This window comes from Nothobranchius furzeri, chromosome 7 (genome assembly GCF_043380555.1).
Source record: "Nothobranchius furzeri strain GRZ-AD chromosome 7, NfurGRZ-RIMD1, whole genome shotgun sequence".
Lineage (NCBI taxonomy): Eukaryota > Metazoa > Chordata > Actinopteri > Cyprinodontiformes > Nothobranchiidae > Nothobranchius > Nothobranchius furzeri.
The window spans coordinates 47,601,471-47,621,546 of record NC_091747.1 but is presented as its reverse complement, the minus strand read 5'-3'; the positions used below and the strand labels follow the sequence as shown (position 1 = coordinate 47,621,546).

General features: G+C 41.7%; 1 protein-coding gene across 1 annotated transcript in view; it reads right to left on the bottom strand.

Annotated features, from left to right (window-relative positions):
- Positions 1-3,078: 3,078 nt before the first annotated feature.
- Positions 3,079-20,076, bottom strand: part of lmbr1 (limb development membrane protein 1) — a 49,835-nt gene continuing 32,837 nt past the window's right edge. The window contains exons 10-17 of the mRNA XM_015954628.3: positions 19,671-19,760; positions 18,589-18,665; positions 15,713-15,790; positions 11,230-11,303; positions 10,906-10,996; positions 10,246-10,312; positions 3,663-3,824; positions 3,079-3,395 (exon numbers count right to left, since the gene is read on the bottom strand). Coding sequence (XP_015810114.1) covers positions 3,310-3,395; positions 3,663-3,824; positions 10,246-10,312; positions 10,906-10,996; positions 11,230-11,303; positions 15,713-15,790; positions 18,589-18,665; positions 19,671-19,760 — 725 coding nt within the window. The 3' untranslated portion in view covers positions 3,079-3,309. The remainder of the gene's footprint in view (positions 3,396-3,662; positions 3,825-10,245; positions 10,313-10,905; positions 10,997-11,229; positions 11,304-15,712; positions 15,791-18,588; positions 18,666-19,670; positions 19,761-20,076) is intronic.

Genomic DNA, 20,076 nt, shown 5'->3' with positions numbered 1-20,076 from the left:
CATTTTGGCCTTTTTCTTGATAAGTTTGTCTGTTTACCTGTACTGTTCCCAACTATTCCATCATTTCTGCTTAGAGGCCCTCGAGGCTCTTACAACAGAACACTGGCCTTCATCTCCACTGTGCATCATAAAAAGTTTGTCTGTTCAAGACCATGGGTTAGCATTTCAAAACAAAGCAGTAAATGGTTATTTTTCATTTAGATGTAAAAAATAAAGAGGCTTTAGTGGAGGATGCAATTTTAAAGGTAGATAGGATTTTTACAAAGGGAACTGTTCTTTGAGCCTCTGTGTAGCATGTGAACCTTTGTTGGGGCTCACAATTGCCCAGGAGTCCTGATAAAAGATGGAAGAGGACATAAACCACAAGTTGTAGATCTATTTATTCATAGTCTGGATATTCCCAGTACATCCTGGAGTGTGGGTGGTGCTCCAACATTCGTCTTTGTTGATTGACTCTAATCCAATTAGGACATTAGTAGTAGCTTGGGCTAGCATTGGTAGCAGATCAGGCAATCATTAGCAGTATGTCAGGCTAGCATTAACAGTAGCTTAGGTTTGCATTGATCAGCAGTTAGCATCACTGCTACACACATTTGTATGCTGACACTGTTGAAGTGGGTTGGGACATGAAGTTGACGTGACGTGTCTAAGCTTACGATGTGTTGAACCACCTTCTTGCAGAACAAACCCAGTCTCCCGCGCCTTTACATTACCAATTCACACAGGAAAGCAGGTTGGAGACAGCACAGGCAGGTGTGCTACAATAGACATCCCAAGCTGCTTATATCCAACAGCAAGGTAAATGTGGCTTTAAATGCAAGAACCACTAAAAGTTTGGTTGGTGATAGAATGTGACACCAATCCCAAGAAATCCAGACTTTCCTTTCTTATTCCCAGTGACCCGTAAAGACCCAAATGCTACAGGCACAAACACGCTTAAAAAAAGCCTTTCTTCTTTTTATTTCCATACACACATACATCAAAAATAACACACACACACAAAAATTATCAAACTGAGAAATTGTAGAAAAGAAATTACATTCACGAAACATGTACTAAAAAATACATGCAGGGAAATAAAAGCTTCGAGCATCCTGTCCTACACACACAACATAGAGGTACTGCAATGCCAACCAGAAACTAAGCTGCGGAGTGGAACATTGTTTATTTTTTAACTAGTTTAATTTATTCAACTAACTTAATATCCATGGATATATTTAACTGACTCATTTGGCAATGATAGTTTTATCACTTTTTCCCACGTTCTTTCCTTTCACAGTAATTAGTTCAGGGTGGTCTTGCTTCTGCTCTTAGAGCATCTTCAGATCAAGTATTATCACCCTGAACATCATTTGAGATTGTAATAAATATTTTAAATGAAGTCTGATTGAATACAGCGCCTGTGTTAAATTCTGTGGCATACTTTTCTGTTAACTCTAAACTTAACCTGCAGAGAGTTGTCGAAAAACATTTTGCCTCCAGAAAAATTTTGCAGTTTTTGGTATCACGAAAAGCTCAGTTAAAAGTGATGACTAAAAAAAGATGCATATTGCTAGCAACTGCTCAAACAAATTCACGTCTCAAAAGTGGAGCAGTTGGATAACATTGATCCACCTGGTTTTAAAATAGAAACTTAAGACAGAATCACAGTGAAACTACGAACGTGAAACCTACGAGATGCTTGTTGTGTAAGGCATCAAAGGTGGTTCTGAAACAAACAAAAGGTCAGTGTAGAAAAATACGCAATAATGCAACATGAAAACGGGCCTGAGTCACCAAGTCTTTCTCCCATCTGGTTTTAAGGGTTCTCCATGTTTTATTTGTCTTGCTGCCTTGAGGGGGGGGAAGTTTCGTGAACACGTGGAAGATTGTTGTTTTTGCAGCTTTGTTGTTGCATTAAAAAGGACAGAAGTGCATAAAAATTGGCTTTTTAGTAGAGAAAAAGTTTGAAAATCTAATAATGTTCACAGCACCTGTTCTGCATTTTTTAAAAGAACCTCTAAGTTTTTTTCCCCAAATTTTCAAAGTTGATGAGTTTCTGTGAGAAAAAAAAAACAGATTAAGTGTGACCAACAACCTATCTGTGCTGAAGCTAGAGTCGCCTCCAAAGCCTCGGAAGAAAATGCAGAAACCACCTACCCACAATCCTTCATTAGGTGACCAAGATCCACACACACCGCCATGCAAACACACATAAATCCTTAGTGAGTCAGACCCTCAGCCAGACCCAATGAGCCAAATGTTTACATCAAAGTTATTTTAAAAAATGAAACAACTTATATACACTTAAATACAACATTTACAAACTGACAACTTTTTGTGCCTTTAATTTTTTGTGGAATAAGCAAAACTGTGGTGACCTCTAGATGTGCACGATAAAATACTTGGAAAAATAAAATCCCAAATTCCCTCAAATTCACTGAATTATTCTGATCAGAGGGACCAAAGTGGCAAAAACCTCACTAGAATCACCTAAGTTAAATCTACAGGGAAGGACATCGACCTTTTTTCTACAAACTAATGACATTGCTGATAAAGCGTACTTTGCATAAAGCAGAAAAAAAGACAAACGGCAGGAGGAGTGCTAAAATCTGACGCCTGTCATTTAGATTGACAGCAACAAAGCATTTGATGTAATCTGCAATAATATAGTGCATCCTTCTGCACTGGCTTTAATAAATGTGAATAAAAGACAAATTCACATGCCACATTTTTCTTTTCTTAATTTCAGCTTAAATGAAAAAATGACAAACCCTATAATGCCTGCATCTATTCACGAAACAATCAGAAAACAGACTATTTAGTGTGAGTTAACAGATAAAAGGAAAGAAAAACCTGACATTTAAAGATTTTTTTTACATTTAGTTGGTGAGTTGTATTGAAGCCTAATTTAAGACTTTGACACAGAGAAGTCAGGCAGAGGTCTGCTTTTATCTAGTGCAATGGTTTAAAGGTTGTGGAAGAAATCTAGATGACGACACTGGCGGGAGGAATGCCCCTGAAGCGAGAGATGGGTAGTTTACAGTCACAGTCGCTGTTGAGGTTAGCATCAAGGTCACTGCAGCAATGCCAGTCTCTTTCACTCCTCGGTCTCAGACCTGGCTCCGTCCCAGCTTCCATCAGAGACGCAGAGGATGGAATGTCACGAAGCTAAATTGCTCTCAGCCTCCTTTTGCAGCAACAGTCAAACAGACACTGCCTGGGTTTATTAAGTTCTTTCCTCTCCTTTTCACCTTTCAGCAGTCAGGCAGTACTGTCCAAATCTCCCTTTGGCTCTGATAATGCGGGTCTTGATCTGTCATCCCATTTTTACAGAGTTTTCTGATGCCCGTTGGCTGAGAGCTTCCCAGATTCAGGGTCTGTGGGGCTGCTTGACAGTTGCAATTTATCCAGACCTGGGCAGTGGGAGATAAGGTGGAGGAAAAAAAATCTCATTTAAAAACCTTCAGACTTTCATTTAGACAGAGGTATTGATGTCCTGTCCCCTCCTTTTCTGGGTCTCTGACATTTTCTAACCCCATCCCACCCCGAGTAGCAAACATTCAGGAACAACTGAAACTGGGCAGTACTACCTGTCAGACATATGGAAGGACTTTTGATTGATTGTATGGTTAAAAGGTTTTGGTCAGAGACAACTGTGAACAACCTTAGGAGATATTTACCTAGAGCCTTTAGGAGCTCTTCCCGCACCGCCGAGGTAAATTTTCTCACAAGACAAAGAGTCGTCACAATGGCAAAAAGCAAGTTGTAAGAAAGCACAATGTAAAAGTTTCCCAGCCAGTTAAATCTCCCAAAGTCTCCCAAAAGATCGAACCTGGTGATACCTGGAAAGGACAAAGACACAACCATTACGATGAATCTTCATTTCGAATACACGATAACCCCAACCACCGACTGTATGTATAATGGACGGACCCTAACCGTCACCTGTAGGTCCTGAAGAGCAGAACTGAAGCCAAGTGGGTGGTTCCCACCACCGCCATCTTGACTGTGTCATGCGTCTCGTCACTCAGGGAAAATACAAAACTGCAGCTGAGAGTGAGGCTGTGAGGGAGGGGGCAGATTACTGACACCCATCAAACTCTGAGCTGATGTAGCTACAAGCTAACTGAGTAAACTGAAGCTAACTGCAGTTGGCAGGCGCTTTTAGCACTTATGGCTAATTGGACACCTATCAATCATAGTGACACACCCCTAATTATTCATAAATTTTAGCTTTACTTGCATCTCAATGGATGAGTTACAAAAAAATTCACCCCCCTAGTTGTCACGATGGTAAACTTGACCTATTTGTACCAGGCTGTAAACAAGTTTACTTCTGTTGTGAAGTTAGCATTTTAACATGAGTCAATGGGAATTCACTGTTTTCTAGATCCAGCCCCTAGTGATCGAGGGGGGAACTGCAATTTTTGTCACTTCCGCCTTGGCTTCACTTTTGGCAGATGGAGTTTCCCCCTTGACCCTAACTCTAACCCCAACTTATTAAACTGATTAAAACAATAATGGGAGAGAAGTTCCTGTAACAATTTTAAGAAGGAATAAACTCCAAAACATACAAGCTGAAGTGATTTTATTACTTAGATCACCAACATTGCTAAAACACAAATAAGCGCATTTATTTTTTTAGATAATTAGAGAAATTATTCTAGTGGAGTATAAAAGGTTGACAAATGAATATTATAAAGGAGCATTTTGAGCTTCCTTTTAGCTCCATCTACCAGACCATTTCCAAATCATCTTTCTGAGCTGATCACTTGTTCCCAAAGCCATAAAAATCTTATTATGTTAACACTCAATCATTCTATTAATGCTCATGTTCCGGCACTCCAGAACACGCTGGTTGTGCCATCAAATATCAGTCACGAGTAAGGATCAATAAAAAAGATCTATCTGCTGTGATAATTCAGCAAGATTATATAATAAAGTTTGACGTTGTTAATTAGTTTTTTTATTAGAATTCATCATAAATTGCACATGATAGCCATGAATCACAGCAGCTTCATTTCTAGCCCTTTCCATCATCTGCATGCGGATGTCATATTCATAAGTGTCAGACTGAAGAAGCCCTGGTCTCTGGACACTACTTCCCCAGTAACATCTTCACAGCATTTACCGTCAATTAGATTGAGCTATCGATCCGGTGTCTGGGAGAGATGTATTTGCAGCCACTGTAAGCAGTTTGGCTAGCATCACAAACCTTTAACAAAATTGCCTTTGAAGAGGCTGGGAGAAAAATGACTGAGACCTCAGTCAATACAGTTAAGACGCTGTGGTCCGGCCAAATTTGTTTCTGATACCAAAAGTTTTGATCTTGGTTTGGCAATTTAAGAAAATCTAATCAGAAGCTAAATTATGGACCTGCAGACATTAGCATACGACTCAGCACCCACCCATAAATTACACATGTGCTTTGTAAGGCAGTGTTTAGATCATTTACGATTTGAGTGAGAAACTTTGAAAAAAACAACAACAAAAAAAACGGGTTGATTTAAGCTACAACGGCAAATCAGCAAAACAAAGTCAAGTTAAAGCCCATTAGTCATCACAAACTGGTGAAATTTCATCTCTGCATTTGACTCATCCCCGTGGAGCGGTAAGCTGTGCCCGGGAACTATTTTGTGGTTTAACCCCAATCTAACCCGTCAAAGCGTGTCAAGCTGGAAGGTATTGGTCCCATTTTTTAAAGTTTTTAGTATGACCCGACCAGTTTTGAACCTCGATCTCCCAGTCCCAGGATGAACGCTACTGCTAGGCTACTGAGATGGTAGCTTAAAACATTATTTTCACGCCTCTTAACAAAGTTCTAAAATAGCATAGCTTTAGATATATTGTGAAGGTAAAAAAAAATTAATGAAGTGACTGTGTTGCATGTTGTCTGAAAACCTCCACCAATAACATGGTTCAGACCAAAACCAATGATTAGACCATCTGGTTGTTGTCTGTCTCACAGGACCAACACTTCCCTTGGTCCTCCCCCATTACGCATTTGAGCTTTTTGCAACAGATCTACTGGTGTGAGAGGTTTCTCCCTCAATAATACCAGAGGAGAAACAGCCGGCTGCTACCGCTTTAACTTTAGGACAAACTACCAGAGTCCACCCCCCTTAAAGAAGTATTTAAAAAACACAATTTGGAGTTGACAATAAAAGACGTTCTGACCTAGAAAATGGCGACTGGAGTTTAGAGCCTTTTCGTGTACTCGGGCAATGCGGGTTCAGGTATCCGTTATGATAGCCGATGGGGGGGGGGTCAGAGTTCCATGTTTGTGTTTAAAAGCTAGCTTGTTTTGCAGATTGGCTATTGCAACTTTAACAAAAGCATGGGACTGGACAGTAGTTTTAAACAAGACACAAGATGACCCAGCAAACCTCCTTTCATGCCAGAGTTTTACATTTAAATGATGTAACATTGAAAAATGATGGAGTTCTAAATTCTTTCTTAAGCTGTAGTGGCCATCTTGAATTAGTTTGTCTAAAGTTTATCAGACACATAAAAAACAAACAGAATTCTCCAAACAATATCTGTTGCAGAAGATAAAATAAGTGTCTGATGGAAACAGATCATTTGTCACTGCTCTGGCAAGAGAGGTAAATAATAAACAAAGCTTGTTGTTCTACGGTTCCATAATCACCACGATTCCCCAACTAGCAATAATACTGCACAGATCACCTCATATAAACACAAAATGTTTGCTTGTCTTTTAACATCTCACTTCATCACTCATTTTCAACATCTTTCATTTCTTTTACTGAAGTCTTTTTATTCTCCAACTCCTTTCATTTATTCAGTGTCACAAAGCAGAACCTGTTGATATTTTCTAAAGCTCCCAGTGACTCACTGTATACTTGCTCTGTCCCGTTCCCATGTTGGTCCCACAAACACACACACACACACACACACACACACACACACACACTCAGAAGAGTGCTATTTAAACAGCTGGGCTCCACACTCGGCATGTTTATTAGTGCCATTATGACGGCGCCACTCATGATTTTCACCCTTTATACCTGCACTCTCTTTTAATGTCGCTGTGGGAAATTCAACCATGTCGTTGGTGGCAAAAATAAAAATGGCCATGGAACAGGAACTGTTACTTAGATTTATTATTTTCATTTAGGTGACATCACTCAGATTGTTAATCCAGTCTTAAAATTCAGTTAAATCTAAATCTCGGTGCTTTGTTTCAGACGATCAAAAGGATTCAAAGGGTGCAAAGGGTTAAGGACTTTCGCAGGTAAAAATGTTGACAGTGGCTTTAAAAGTTTAGGTTTTCTCAACTGAACTGTGATTCATCAAAAACAGAAACCTTAAGTAGGTTCTCGCATATGGATCTTGAAGAGCTCTAATCTATTGTCTCTGGGATACTGCTGGAGACACAGTTGCAATTAAGTATGAAAATTTCCAGTTGAATATCACTAGCAATATTTACATGGGCACAAGTAATCAGATTAAAAATTCTTCATGCAAGCATGTTAATCAGAATATTTTGGTCAGATACGGACCAATCAGAATGACCATGCGGCGATTCCGATTCAAATCTCCTCTTCGGAAGATCGGAAATCCCAAATCTTTGTTTAAATGGACGCTAACTTAAGTGATCTGATCATGCTGCGAGTATGCATGCACCAAGCATTCAATCAGATTAAATAGGATGAGCATGCTCAGAGTTGTTTTTCCCGGAAACAACAATGTAAACGAACGCCATTTTGTCCGCACGTCTTTTCACACAGGTTTTATTTTCTAGCTTTGTCCGTTGACTCATGTCTCCAGCAGTTTTTTATTTGGTCAATACTTCGGTGAATTCTCACATCCTGTCTCTTTAGATGCACTTGAGTGTATAACTCGGCATTTCTAGCCTTTCGGCCATCGAGAAGTTCAATAATATTGAGATCTTGTAGTGTTTATAGTAAACTGACCACTTCTGTTTACCTCCTCTCATGTTTTTGACTTGTCCTGAGCTTCTGCAAAAACAGAAAGACGTCACGCCGAAGTTGCACACATGCGCAGTGGGCACCCCAATGGGTATGCACATGGACGTCAATCGGAATGATGATCGAACAAAACCACCTCTCTCAATCGGAAAGAAATTTCATTCCAATCGGGCCGGGCCTCATCGGATCAGAACATTCCGAATGACATGTTTACATGAAGAATTTCTGATCTGGAAGGGCATTCATTCCGATTACCTGTGCTTATGTAAATGTAGCTATTGGGAGAGGTGGTTTTGTCTGATCATCATTCCGATTGATGTCCATGTACACAACCATTCGGATTGCTGGAGTAAAATAATGCCCACTTTGCATGTGTTGCATGTGTGCAACATTGCAGGCGCTCAGGACAAGTTGGAGGATGGTATCCTAACTGTGAGCAGGTGATCAGTAGCATTACATACTGCTGAACCCTAACCCTAACCCTTAGTCAAACCAATCAGTTAAAAAAAACATAAAGGTAAAAATGCAAAGGAAGTCTACAATGGGGCTAAAAACATAAATGAAAAGACAAAGCTAGAAAATTAAATGCGAGGGGAAAGACATGTGGACAAAATGACATTGGTTTGCAATTTTTTTTCCTAAGAAAGACAACTCTGCGCATGCTCAACCTATTTAATCTGATTGAATGCTTGGTGTATGCATACTCATGGCATGATCAGATCATTTCAGTTAGTGTCCATGTAAACAGAGATTTGGGATTTCCTATCAACCAAGATTTGAATCTGATAGGGGAACTTTGGCACATGTAAACGTAGCTATTGATCAGCACTTTCATACCAGGTTTTAGACCTGGCCAAGTCACTTGGGTCATATGATGAAAACATTTGTAACTTGAAATTTCCCCTCGTTTTTATACAATTTCAGCACTAACTCCTCAAGTTGTCTCACATTTCTCACAATTTCTGACTCCTAAAGCCTAAATTAAGGAGGGCTCCAGTCATCCACAGAGATTCATTTGGATGAAAATGTATTCATGGCTCAGTGTGGTATATTGGCTCATACAAACAATCATTTTTGTTATGGTATAAAATTTTCATATACCACTATACTGGTGACTGCAGTCAGCGAGTGTTTCAGCAGGGACTGATTTCACAGCTAGACATGAACACCACCTTGTTTGGAAATATATATTTTTAACAGAGAATGGCTGCCAGGGTTGTCAAAGCAAAGTGCTCATTGTTGACCCAGAGGCAATAATTCCGAACAGCAGCCATATCAGAGATTTGGAAGTTCTTTGGTTTTAAAACATCGGATGTGAGCCAAACAACGATTCTTTTCAAATGCTGTCCAGCAAAAGAGGTAGCCGGTGGTGGTACCACCAGCAACTTGCTTCACTATCTCAGCTGAAAACGCATTTTAGAGTAAGGATGTCTTAAGCTAAGATCCACACCCTCTACGTCTGCAAGTAGCAGTCAGACAGAAGATGCTATCGCTAAAGGAACTGCATATGAAATAGCCGGTGGATCAAGATAACAAATGCAATCACATTCCACCTCGTCGAAGATATAGTGGGATATAGGGGCAACTGTTGCGGAGGGGTTAAGTGCCCACACCGTAACTGGAGGGTTACAGGTTCAAGACCCATCTGTTGCAGTTGTTGTGTCCTTGGGCAAGACACTTAATCCTGCTTTCCTGCTGGTGGTGATCGGAGGGGACAATGGCCCCAGGGCAGCTGTGGCTACATTGTAGCTCATTACCAACAACGTGTGAATGTGCATGTGTGAATGACTGGTTGTGCTGTATAGCACCTTTGGGGATTGTAAAGCCCTAGAATGCACTATTTAGAGAAAGATGGCTTCAAGACGATGGTGAAAACTTTGGATCCTGGTGGACGGTACATATTTCAGCAACGCCATACCCGCCATGTACAGGGGAAATTACAGACCATACTTAGAGTTACAGTAACCATTTACCTGTGTCTGGACATGGAAAAAGAAACGCGTAGTCCTTATAACAGCAAACTGGGATAATTAAAGTCAATCTGGTGCAGTAACTATTTTCTTATTAGATGATAATTTGGATAAGAAGGGTCTTGTATATAAAAAAATTACAGCCAATTACCAAAAACTGAATTTGCCATTCCACTCAGCTCTATGGGTCATACTTAGGAATTTTGGAAACCAATGACTGCAGTGAGATATTAGCTTTCCCCCTCATTTTATGCTGAGCTAATTAAACACAGTTTAGAGAGTGGATTACAAAATGTCCCTAAAGCATACAAGTCACCAAAAGCACAACATAAAATACTCACCAAGAGTTCTGGACATTACTGGAAGGGCTGAACTCAGCACCAAGATGGACACGCAGCAACCAATGATCTAAAAATAAAAACCAAACCATCACATTTTAGAACTGCACATAACGTACAGCTTGTATTGGAAGCGGCTACAAAAAGTGGAAGGGAAAAAAAAACACCCTGACAGTTTCCGTCATGATGCGCCCACACACATGCACACCACTTGATGTTAAATTGGTTCCACATATTACATAATTAGTACCTCTGAAGTTGCTCATTACCAGGTTCCTTCCATTGTCCTTTCAAGCCCTTTCACTGAAGCGTCATGGCTAGTTAACAAGCTGTACCACTCCCAAACTCATTACCAAGTGAATAGGTGCCACTATAGGCTGAACAGAGCACACATCCTCAACACCCCCTCCGAAAAAACCCTTCATTCTCCCTCTGATGTATGAGAAAGGAGCTTGCACTCAGTCAGTGTTTATGCAACCCACAAACAAATATTGGACAGGGCCATTGAGGGGCCTTTAGGAAAACTTCAGTGAGCCGCAGGAGTTCAGAGAAGAAGGTAGTTGTGGAAAAGGGAAGAAAGGGGGAAAAAAATAGAAAATAAAAGGAAATGGATGAACCCCCCTCCCACTTCTGCCCAATTTCTGTCCTTACATCCCAACTTACCGTTGTCATGGTTGTGTCATCCTTTCTAGGAGTGAGACTTTCAAAGACACGCAGGCTGTAGAAGCCAACGACAGAAGACACCATCAAGTAGCTATTCAGCAAATCAATCAAGGACCAAAAACATTTTTGCTTCAGACTTTTTCTGTGTCCTTAGGCTGCACCTTTCAGCTATAATAAAAGGTGACGAAACAACACACCGTGTTTCCCGGAAGGCGTTTGGCTGAACTATGTCCTGGGTAAACAAAGCTGCTTGGGTAATGTTGCTCTTTGTTTGGGAGCAAGCTACTCTGGCCACAGACAAAGAGAAGGTCACTTAAAGGATACAACATGAGGATGATCTCCAGCACTGCCTGAGCCGCGCCAAAAGTGGACAGGGATGTGTTTCCAATGCCTCTGTCCTGGGAAGAAAAAAAATCTGCCATCATCACACAGAATAAACAGCCTAAATGACTAAATACTTGTGCATTTGCACACGTCCTGCAAAGTAGATACGAATGGCACCAAGAATTTTGCTACTTGTGCAGAACAGACCCAAACGGGCAAAAGACTGAATGGAAGAAGATGAAAGAGACGCTTTGCAAATCACTGTCAATCATACAGTATGTGAGCAGGTGTTCAAACAAAAACAGCACATTGCTTACGGTGAGAAGAATGGACAAGCTGAAAGCATGCCAAAAACATAAAAACAACTAAACAAATACTTAAGCAAATACACTCAACATCCCTCCCAGTCTTAACTCCGCCCTCAGTGGTCTTTTGAAACTGGAGCAGGAAGAAGACGAACGTCTACGTGAACGGCACATTCCAACAAACTGTTTTGTTAAAGGGTTAATATTAGCTTTTGTTGCATGAGGCACCAGTTCTGAATTCACAGGGAATATGTGAAAGATTTGGAGTACCCAGAATACCTGATAGAGCTTTTAAAGTCATTACGCAAATCAAAATTAGATACAAGCATCACAAAGGCAAACAGTTTCTCTGTAGGATTCATTTCACATCAAATTACTGTGCTGCATTTAGTAGCAGTTTACTACAAGGGGGTCTTTTTTGTTACATTGATAGATCAGTTTTCTGAAAGAGTCTGCAGGGGGAAAAAGGAAAGCATGGCATGTTGTTTCATGCCTTTTTAAAGCAGCTGTCAGTGCAGACTTCCTACTGTCTTACATATAGCCCTTACACACTAGCATCAGCTCCACTAGCCTGGACCAGTTTGGGAGTTTTCTCATTTAGGGAACCTTGAATTTTCCTGAGCGCAACTGAACGTCTTTTCAGCCCTCTAATCAATGAGGTCTGCCTGGAGCCGAACATGGCCGACACGCCCACAGCTGACTGATTGGCTGGATCAAAAGCATGCCTACCATTAAGGGGAGCCTCTGATTGGTGGAAAGAATCAGCTGCATGAGTGATTCATTATCATTCAGGATGCTGTGGAGTTAACAAGCCTCTGACTGAAGCCATTTTTCTCTGCCCCTTACTGCTGTGAGGAGCGCTCTCTCTCTCTCTCTCTCTCTCTCACACACACACACACGCACGCACGCACGCACGCACGCACACACACACACACACACACACACACACACACACACACACACAGCAAAGCAAAGCAGGATGCAAAATCAGAGTCAGAGTCTCCAAAAGCAAGACTGCTCAGGCTGCTTTTGTTTAATAACTGAGACACCTCACCCCCAAATTCCACTACCTGCGCTCCGCTCCAACACGAACGCCGGAGCAAAATCGGCCCCGCTGTAGTCAATCAGAGCAATTCCACTACTGCGGCCGTGCTCCGGCAGTGCGGCGCAGTGCGCCACCCTCTGTTCCGGCGTCCGGCAAAAATAGAATTGACCCTATTTTTGCCGGACGCCGGAGCACCTCCGCAGTAAATGGACAGAAATCACAACCGCCCAACAGGAAAAGGAGCAAGCACAACTTCCGTTTTTCACAATAAATCGATAAACAAAAGGCGTTTTTTGTTTCATATGTACAGGTTTAACAACTTTTAACAACTATCAATGGCGGCTGAAGTTTAAATGCACAAAAGTAAGCCATAAATACAGTTTCCACTATCAAAGTAGTCGCACTTTGTTGATCCAAACACTGCTGATCTCTCAACACAAATGATGGGCAGATTAAACAGTTCATTTTGATGCTTCTCCCACACAACGGGTGTTTGGATCTAACTTCCGCGTTTATTGCTCGGACTGTATCGCAAGATCTCGAAAATCCCGCGCATGCTTGTTTGCCCACCTCGGGTCTCCGCACCGGAGCGGAGCCGTTGTAGAGCGGGTAACAAGAAAAATTGAGTTCGGAAGCGAGCAGCTGCGGAAGGCGGGGGCGGACCGGAGCGGAGGTAGTGGAATTTGGGGGTCAGACTTCTCCGCACTATTTGGCCCCGCCCACATGACATCACAGGCCACAGACCGCCCATGTGAAAAGAATGCAGCCCGGCTGGGTCAGGCAGAGTGGACCAGAGTAGAGTGGAGCTGATATTTAGTTTAAACAAACTGATGTCATTTACTAATACATGAATGGTGGATAGGGATATCAGGACTGTGTGCTTGACCCTTGAAATTACATCTGAAACATCTATTGTTTTCTGATCAAAATTGTTATCTCAATCAACATGATCATGTGATCGTCAACGTTGCTGCATTTTGAAGTGCTCCCGACTTATCCAAGATCTTTTGTGTCAACTATTGTACACATTTGGGGTTTTACCCTGGTTTTGAATGTGTTACAGAGGTAGCAGCAAGTGCGACGGTAGGGGGTTACAGGAACCCAATGCTTGACCGGACAGAGTGGAGTACTTGTTCGTTTTTCCATTTTTGTTTCCATGGCGCTAGTTACCTTTAGTTTTCATCCCTGCATTAGTGTTTTCATGGTATGATGTCATTTCCTGTCAGGTTTATAAGTCTTACTGGACATTCCTAACATTGGGATGGGGCTTGGATTAAAGATAATCGTGAAGATTAAAGTTCCATAGTTGTCACACACACTGGTGTGGTGAAAATTGTCCTCCGTAGTTGACCCATCCCCATGGGAAGCGGTGAGTTGCAGACACGGCTGCGCTCGGGAACTATTTGGTGGTTCGGTCATATTGAATCATTTTTGAAATCGCAATTCCAATCAGAGAAATCACTTTTCTGTCTTTTCCTAAACTTGTTCATCCATATCTGATATGTTTTAAGAAGCTCACTTTCACAATATATTTCTTGTTAATCTGACAAGTAAAAAGAAAGTTGCAAAAGCCACTAGGAAATGGCCCGAGGCTCCGCTCGGACCTGGCATAAAAATGTCTTGGATAAAACAACTGGACAACTTTGAGAAATCTAGAGGGGTGGTAACTGTCCGTTTTATAAAAATACAATGTAGACTTGTGAAGGCTACCAAAGATAAGGACCTGCAGTAACAATTCAATTAGTGTCCTTCAGTGCTTGTTCATGAAGCTGTAACATTCTGTGTCCGCTGACTCAAGCTGTGCCAGTGTAGCACCTTCGGCTGGCTCCTGCTCTTTAAAGCTAAGCGGGACAACTCTGTGTCTGTAGAAGACTGCAGCGGGATGCTTAGTTGGAAGGGAAGACAAACGTTGACAGGACACTTTCATTGTGCTCTCTTCCTAAAACAATTAGAGTATCGGGGCCTCATTTGACTTTCCCACAGTCTGCTTCTCCCTGCACTGGTAGTGTAGTGGCATGTCCAGACATCAAACCAGATGTTCTCTCTCCTCCTTGATAACACAATCTCTGCACTGTCCTTGACTATGGGCAGAGGGGATTTTTGTGCCAGAGGGGCAGAGGATGATGGATGGAGTGCAGGTTAAAGAAGGATGGATTTCATATCAGTATTGACTGTTTAAGAGGACTAGTCATTTCCCTCCTCCACCTCCTCATAGCTGTATGAGATCAGATCAGAGGTGTGGCATCCATCCAGCTCAACAAAAGTGTAAAACATTTAATGGGGCCATACTATCAGGGAAGACATCTCTAAGCTACATGACAGGCATAATTTGGGGGATTTTCTGTGATGCGTCTTGCCAAAAAACAACAAAAAAATATAAAAACATTTGCAATAAAATAACTTGTAAGCTGCCGTGAGATGCAAAATTTAATGTGGGAGAAATAGAATACATAATGTTGCCATTTTTCAGACAAGAATAAAAACCACAAGTGCACACGCTTGCTCACACACGCTCACACACACACACACACACACACACACACACACACACACGTGCACACACACACACACACACACGTGCACACGCATGCACCCGTTGGTGAGACACGGAGAGCTTAAAACGCATTGCATGTTGTGTGAAGATGGGAATCTGAAGGCCATTCCACATTCTGAGAGCCCTTCTCTTGCCTTTGCAGCAAGGAGGGAAAAGCGGCTTATTAAATCACTGTGGACACGAGACACGTAGCAAGCTCATTGAATCTGCGCGCTGCTGTGAAATGACTCTGAATAGACTTCCAAAACAAAACCAGAAGCACAGTTTGAACCCGATTAACATCTGTCGAGCTCTTTCTTCTGACAAGCACCTGAGCATATCCGGAATTTGATTTATGTCTCCGCCAAGGACATGGCAGGTCTGATAGGCAACGCTCCTCTGCAGTTTACATTCTGAGTGTGTGTGTGTGTGTGTGTGTGTGTGTGTGTGTGTGTGTGTGTGTGTGTGTGTGTGTGTGTGTGTGTGTGTGTGTGTGTGTGTGTGTGTGTGTGTGTGTGTGTGTGTGTGTGTGTGTGTGTGTGTCGATGAGAGAGAGCGAGAGAGAGAGAGAAATGTACTGCAGTTGGATAGAGGACTTACTGTTGAACCCTTGGGCATGGCAGTCTCATCCACTAGAAGGTAGAGGATATTCAGAGCCACCATGAAAACAGAGATTGTCTGCAGACACAAGAGAAAATACAGATTCGTTTACAACTAAACCTGGCTTTCCACCAGACACGTAAGTACCTGGTAACATCCACAAAGGGTAGCTAAAGCCAGAGACTTTTTAACACAAATGAATTAGTCCCTCATTCTCCTCCACCTCTTCATGTGCTCGCCACCTCTAAACCCACGTTTCCCATAATTTCTGTCCACGAATAAAATGCTTGCTGCGTATCATTATACTCCTCCAGTCACGGGTGAAAAACGTTCAAATTTTCATCCTTAAAGCTGCTCTGTGTCTGCCTTTAGATATCTTGGGCTCCCTTTTTATTTTTTTTGAGGGGGCAATGGTGGTGCTGTTGACGAATTTAAGGAAGTGGTGTCCAGGACAATCACAAGCTTGCACTCTCAGTCTTGTTCGATGGATGTTTATTAAAGCGGACTCGACTTTGTCCGTCCTTGTGTGCTTTTTGGAGAGCCCCCGTAAAGATGGATAACGGCATTGCGTGAATCCGTACCAACGCAGAAGGATAAATTAGACTCAACAGTCACCATTATAGTGTGTTTTGGACGCATCCTAAAAACGTAGAGTCCCGTCACTCCGCTGAATACACACTTCGGACATATTTATTATGCACGATGCTTCCAGAACATGCCAAACTCAGCAGTTCGGAGCAGGCTTGACAAGAATTCAAACATGAAAAAAAAAATTCTCTTCGCTTGTTATCTCGTTAACCGGCAAAATTTCAATTCACATCTGAAAAGCTCCCGATGGGAAGGGACGTGCTGCCAAGCTTGCGGTAAAACGCGTTGACGTTACACACTGCTTATGAATTTGGTGGGAAAAAAAATCCATGTTCTAGAACTTTAAAAGCATTTTTCAAAGCCTTTAAGAATCTGCAATCCTGATATATTTCAATGGCAGCTGCCTTCCTGATTCTTTGGCGTGCTAAAGTACAGTAACTGCAGGTTTACTGGTGGTTCCCAGAATATCTAAAAATAGGATGGGAGGCAGATCGTTTAGCTATCAGGCTCCTCTCTTGTGGAACCAGCTTCCAGCTTTAGTCCGTGAGGCAGGCACCTTGTCTACTTTTAAGACTAGGCTTAAAACATTTTTATTTGATAGGGCTTATGGCTAAAATCTGATGTTGGCCTACATCTGGACAAGTGGGGGAGTAGAGGGAGGTGGAGTGTACAGTCGGTAAAGATGGCTCTCCCTTGCCCTGCCTCCAACATGCCTCCATCTAAAAGGCTAGGTTATCCAGAGTTATCTCTGTAGTTATGCTGCTATAAGCTTAGACTGCTGGAGGACATACTGACCACTTTCCACATTCAACTGCTTTCTTCTACGAATAGCTCTTTAACTGCATTATTTCCTGCTATTTCAGCTGTTAACTTTATTTTTTCTCTAACTGTTTTTCTCCCCAGAAGAAGCTACAATGATGTTCTGCTGAGCTGTGGTGCCCTCATGGTGGGGGCCATCGTCTTGAACGCTGTTGCTAACCATTTAATCATTCTCCCTCTCCTGATGATAACACTTTACTTTCCTTGACATTGAATGTGCTACTGCTAGTTTACCTGTTTAATTATAGATTCACTAGGATAAATACAATAAAGTTTACCTCACCAAATAGAATATTTACTAAGAAATCACAATGTAACCATAGAAATACTACTTGGTATATATGTTGTGTGTGTGTGTGTGTGTGTGTGTGTGTGTGTGTGTGTGTGTGTGTGTGTGTCTGCTCTGTCTTCTCGATCCCCAGCGAGTCGTGGTGGATGGCTGCTTAAAGAGCAAGTCACCCCCAAATCAACTTTTTTTGCTGATAAACTAAATAAGCGAGTGTCTAATCGTGCTGCAGACACGTGTCGTCAATAATTTGGCACTTCAGTGCATCTTAGTTAAAATTTAAATATTCTGCCTAAAACTGGCAGTGTTGTGCCGTTGTCAGGCAAAAACTCTGCACTGTATTTGAATTTAAATCTGCCACCGCTATTGGCTAAGAGGTATGCTATGATGTAAACTGGTACATTATGATGTCACAATGCCGTTGTGAGCCTGTGTGTGTGTGTATTTGTTAGCGGCTCCGCCCTCTCGGTCTGCCTGGCAACAGCATTTGTTGCATTTTTCAAACATGAAGTGGGAGTGGAGTTAGACTCTGGTAGGGGGTGACTTGCTCTTTAAACTGAGTCAGGATCCTCTGGAGGTTTCTACATGTTAAAAGGGAGTTTTCCTCTCCGCTGTTGCGAAATGCTTGCTTAATATGAGGATTGCTGTAAAGTCACTGACACCAGTCAGTGACTTGATGCAATTTGCTGGGTTCTTTATATAGGAAACTTTTTACTGATGGGCTTAATGAACTGACCTGTATTGGAATGTTTACTACGTGAAGTGCCTCGAGACGACTCTTGTCGTGATTTGGCTCTATATAAATAAACTTGAATTGAATTGAATTAACTATTTTGCAAACGTAAAGCGCTCCAACAATGCGATGCAGGTGGCCTTATGCACGTGCCATGCCTCACACATGGCCACTCAGCCTTATTTGACAGTAAAAGATGACATAAGTAGCATTCCCACACTGTAATTTATTGTTGCAGGTGGCTATTCAGTGCCGTCTCAAACAGCCATTAAGAAAAAGTAGTTTTCCCACCCAGATTCAATGAGGATAAGAGTTTTGAGGAGCTGTTGTTACTTCTGGAGAATGGGTTATGCAAAGAGGAAAAAAAATCTGCCCTTAAGGGGATATTTTAGCCAGTTTTATGTTTGTTTCGGTGTAAAGCCTCAATGATGAATCAGTGTGCACACTCACCGTTCCTGCAAGGAGGATCAGCATCACTATAGGATACAACAAGTTCTTCTCCCATCCTGATGCTTTCTTTCTTCTTTCTAAGAGGCAACAAAATATCAGCTCATTCATCTTCAATAACGTCAGCACAACAAACTTTTTAGGAACACGTTTCCAGGATGATTTTTCCATTACAAACAAATTTCCACCTGTGATTTATTGACACTGAAACCATAATCCACTGACTTTATTTATAGGGTTTGTACTGCTTGTTTTGGTAAAATATATTGTGTGCACCCAACACACCTCGCTTCACCTCTCCTCACAAACCACACAGGCTCCGGGTCATATCTGTTTCATAACTTTCACTACTAACCGACGCTCTTCCTCTTTAATCTGCTCTACTCATCATTTTCTTAATTAGTGAAAACAGCAATAAATCCCAGATAAAAAGAAAGGCAACTAAATTAATTCTTTGATTTATATTTTGGTTTTAATATGCATGTGTGTGGTGGGCAACTGATGTGACTTTCTTCCAAGCCAGATGAAACATTTCAATTTTATATCTACCTCGTATTTCAACAGCTGATCAGTCATGTTTGTAGACACGGTTGACAGCTTGTAAACCACATGCACTATGTCTCCTAAATGTACACTCTTCTCTTACACTGTGTGTGTGTGACTGCCCTCTTGTCTCTGCCGTATTGATTGTCTTTCTCGATTCCCAACCCCGTTAGTCCTCTGTGTGCTCAAAGTGTATTCAGACTGGATGCCCGAGAAGTTTGCCAAGTGCACTTTATATGCACCATCCTTCTAAATTAATGACATCACTAAAAGGCTTGCTACAATATAAAGTTTGCATCTTGTTCAATATCCTAAGTGCCTTTGTGCTCCCCTCCCCCACCCCAGTCCCCAAAAGCCTCGGGCTTCATTTATAATATCCTAAAATGGATGGAAAATTATCAGGCTGTTCAGATCCAAGTCCAAATTAAGAATTAAGGCAGATGAAGAGGGAGCAGCAGCCTGTCAGCAATATGTAAAAAAGCTAGCGTCTCTGGCATACATCATCGTCGCAACCCGAGGTTTTACAACAATGAAATACTTACCCAGTTTATTTCTCTGATTTCTAATATTTTCCAAATCTTTGTTGAGCTGGTGAGTAAAGCCTCCTCGGATGTAGGTGTGTAAAGACGACCCTGTAGGGACAAAACAACAGAAGATATGGAAACTAGCTGCATTGAATCAATAGCTCTGTCTCGTTTTGCCTTAAAAAGAAAACAAACAGGCTTTAAAAGGACAAGCAAGCAGCCAGGTGCTGCTAATCAAGTGCACTTAATGAAATGGACATCAGCCAGTGTGAGCGCCTCTATAAACTATCTTTCCAGGAGTCGATGTTCTTGAAAGTGAACTTTGACATCAGACCGGCCAACAGCTCACGCCATTGCAAAAAATATCTAGGAGTAAAATAATTTGAGGATGAGGAACACGACTGAGACCTTCGGTATTGCAGTT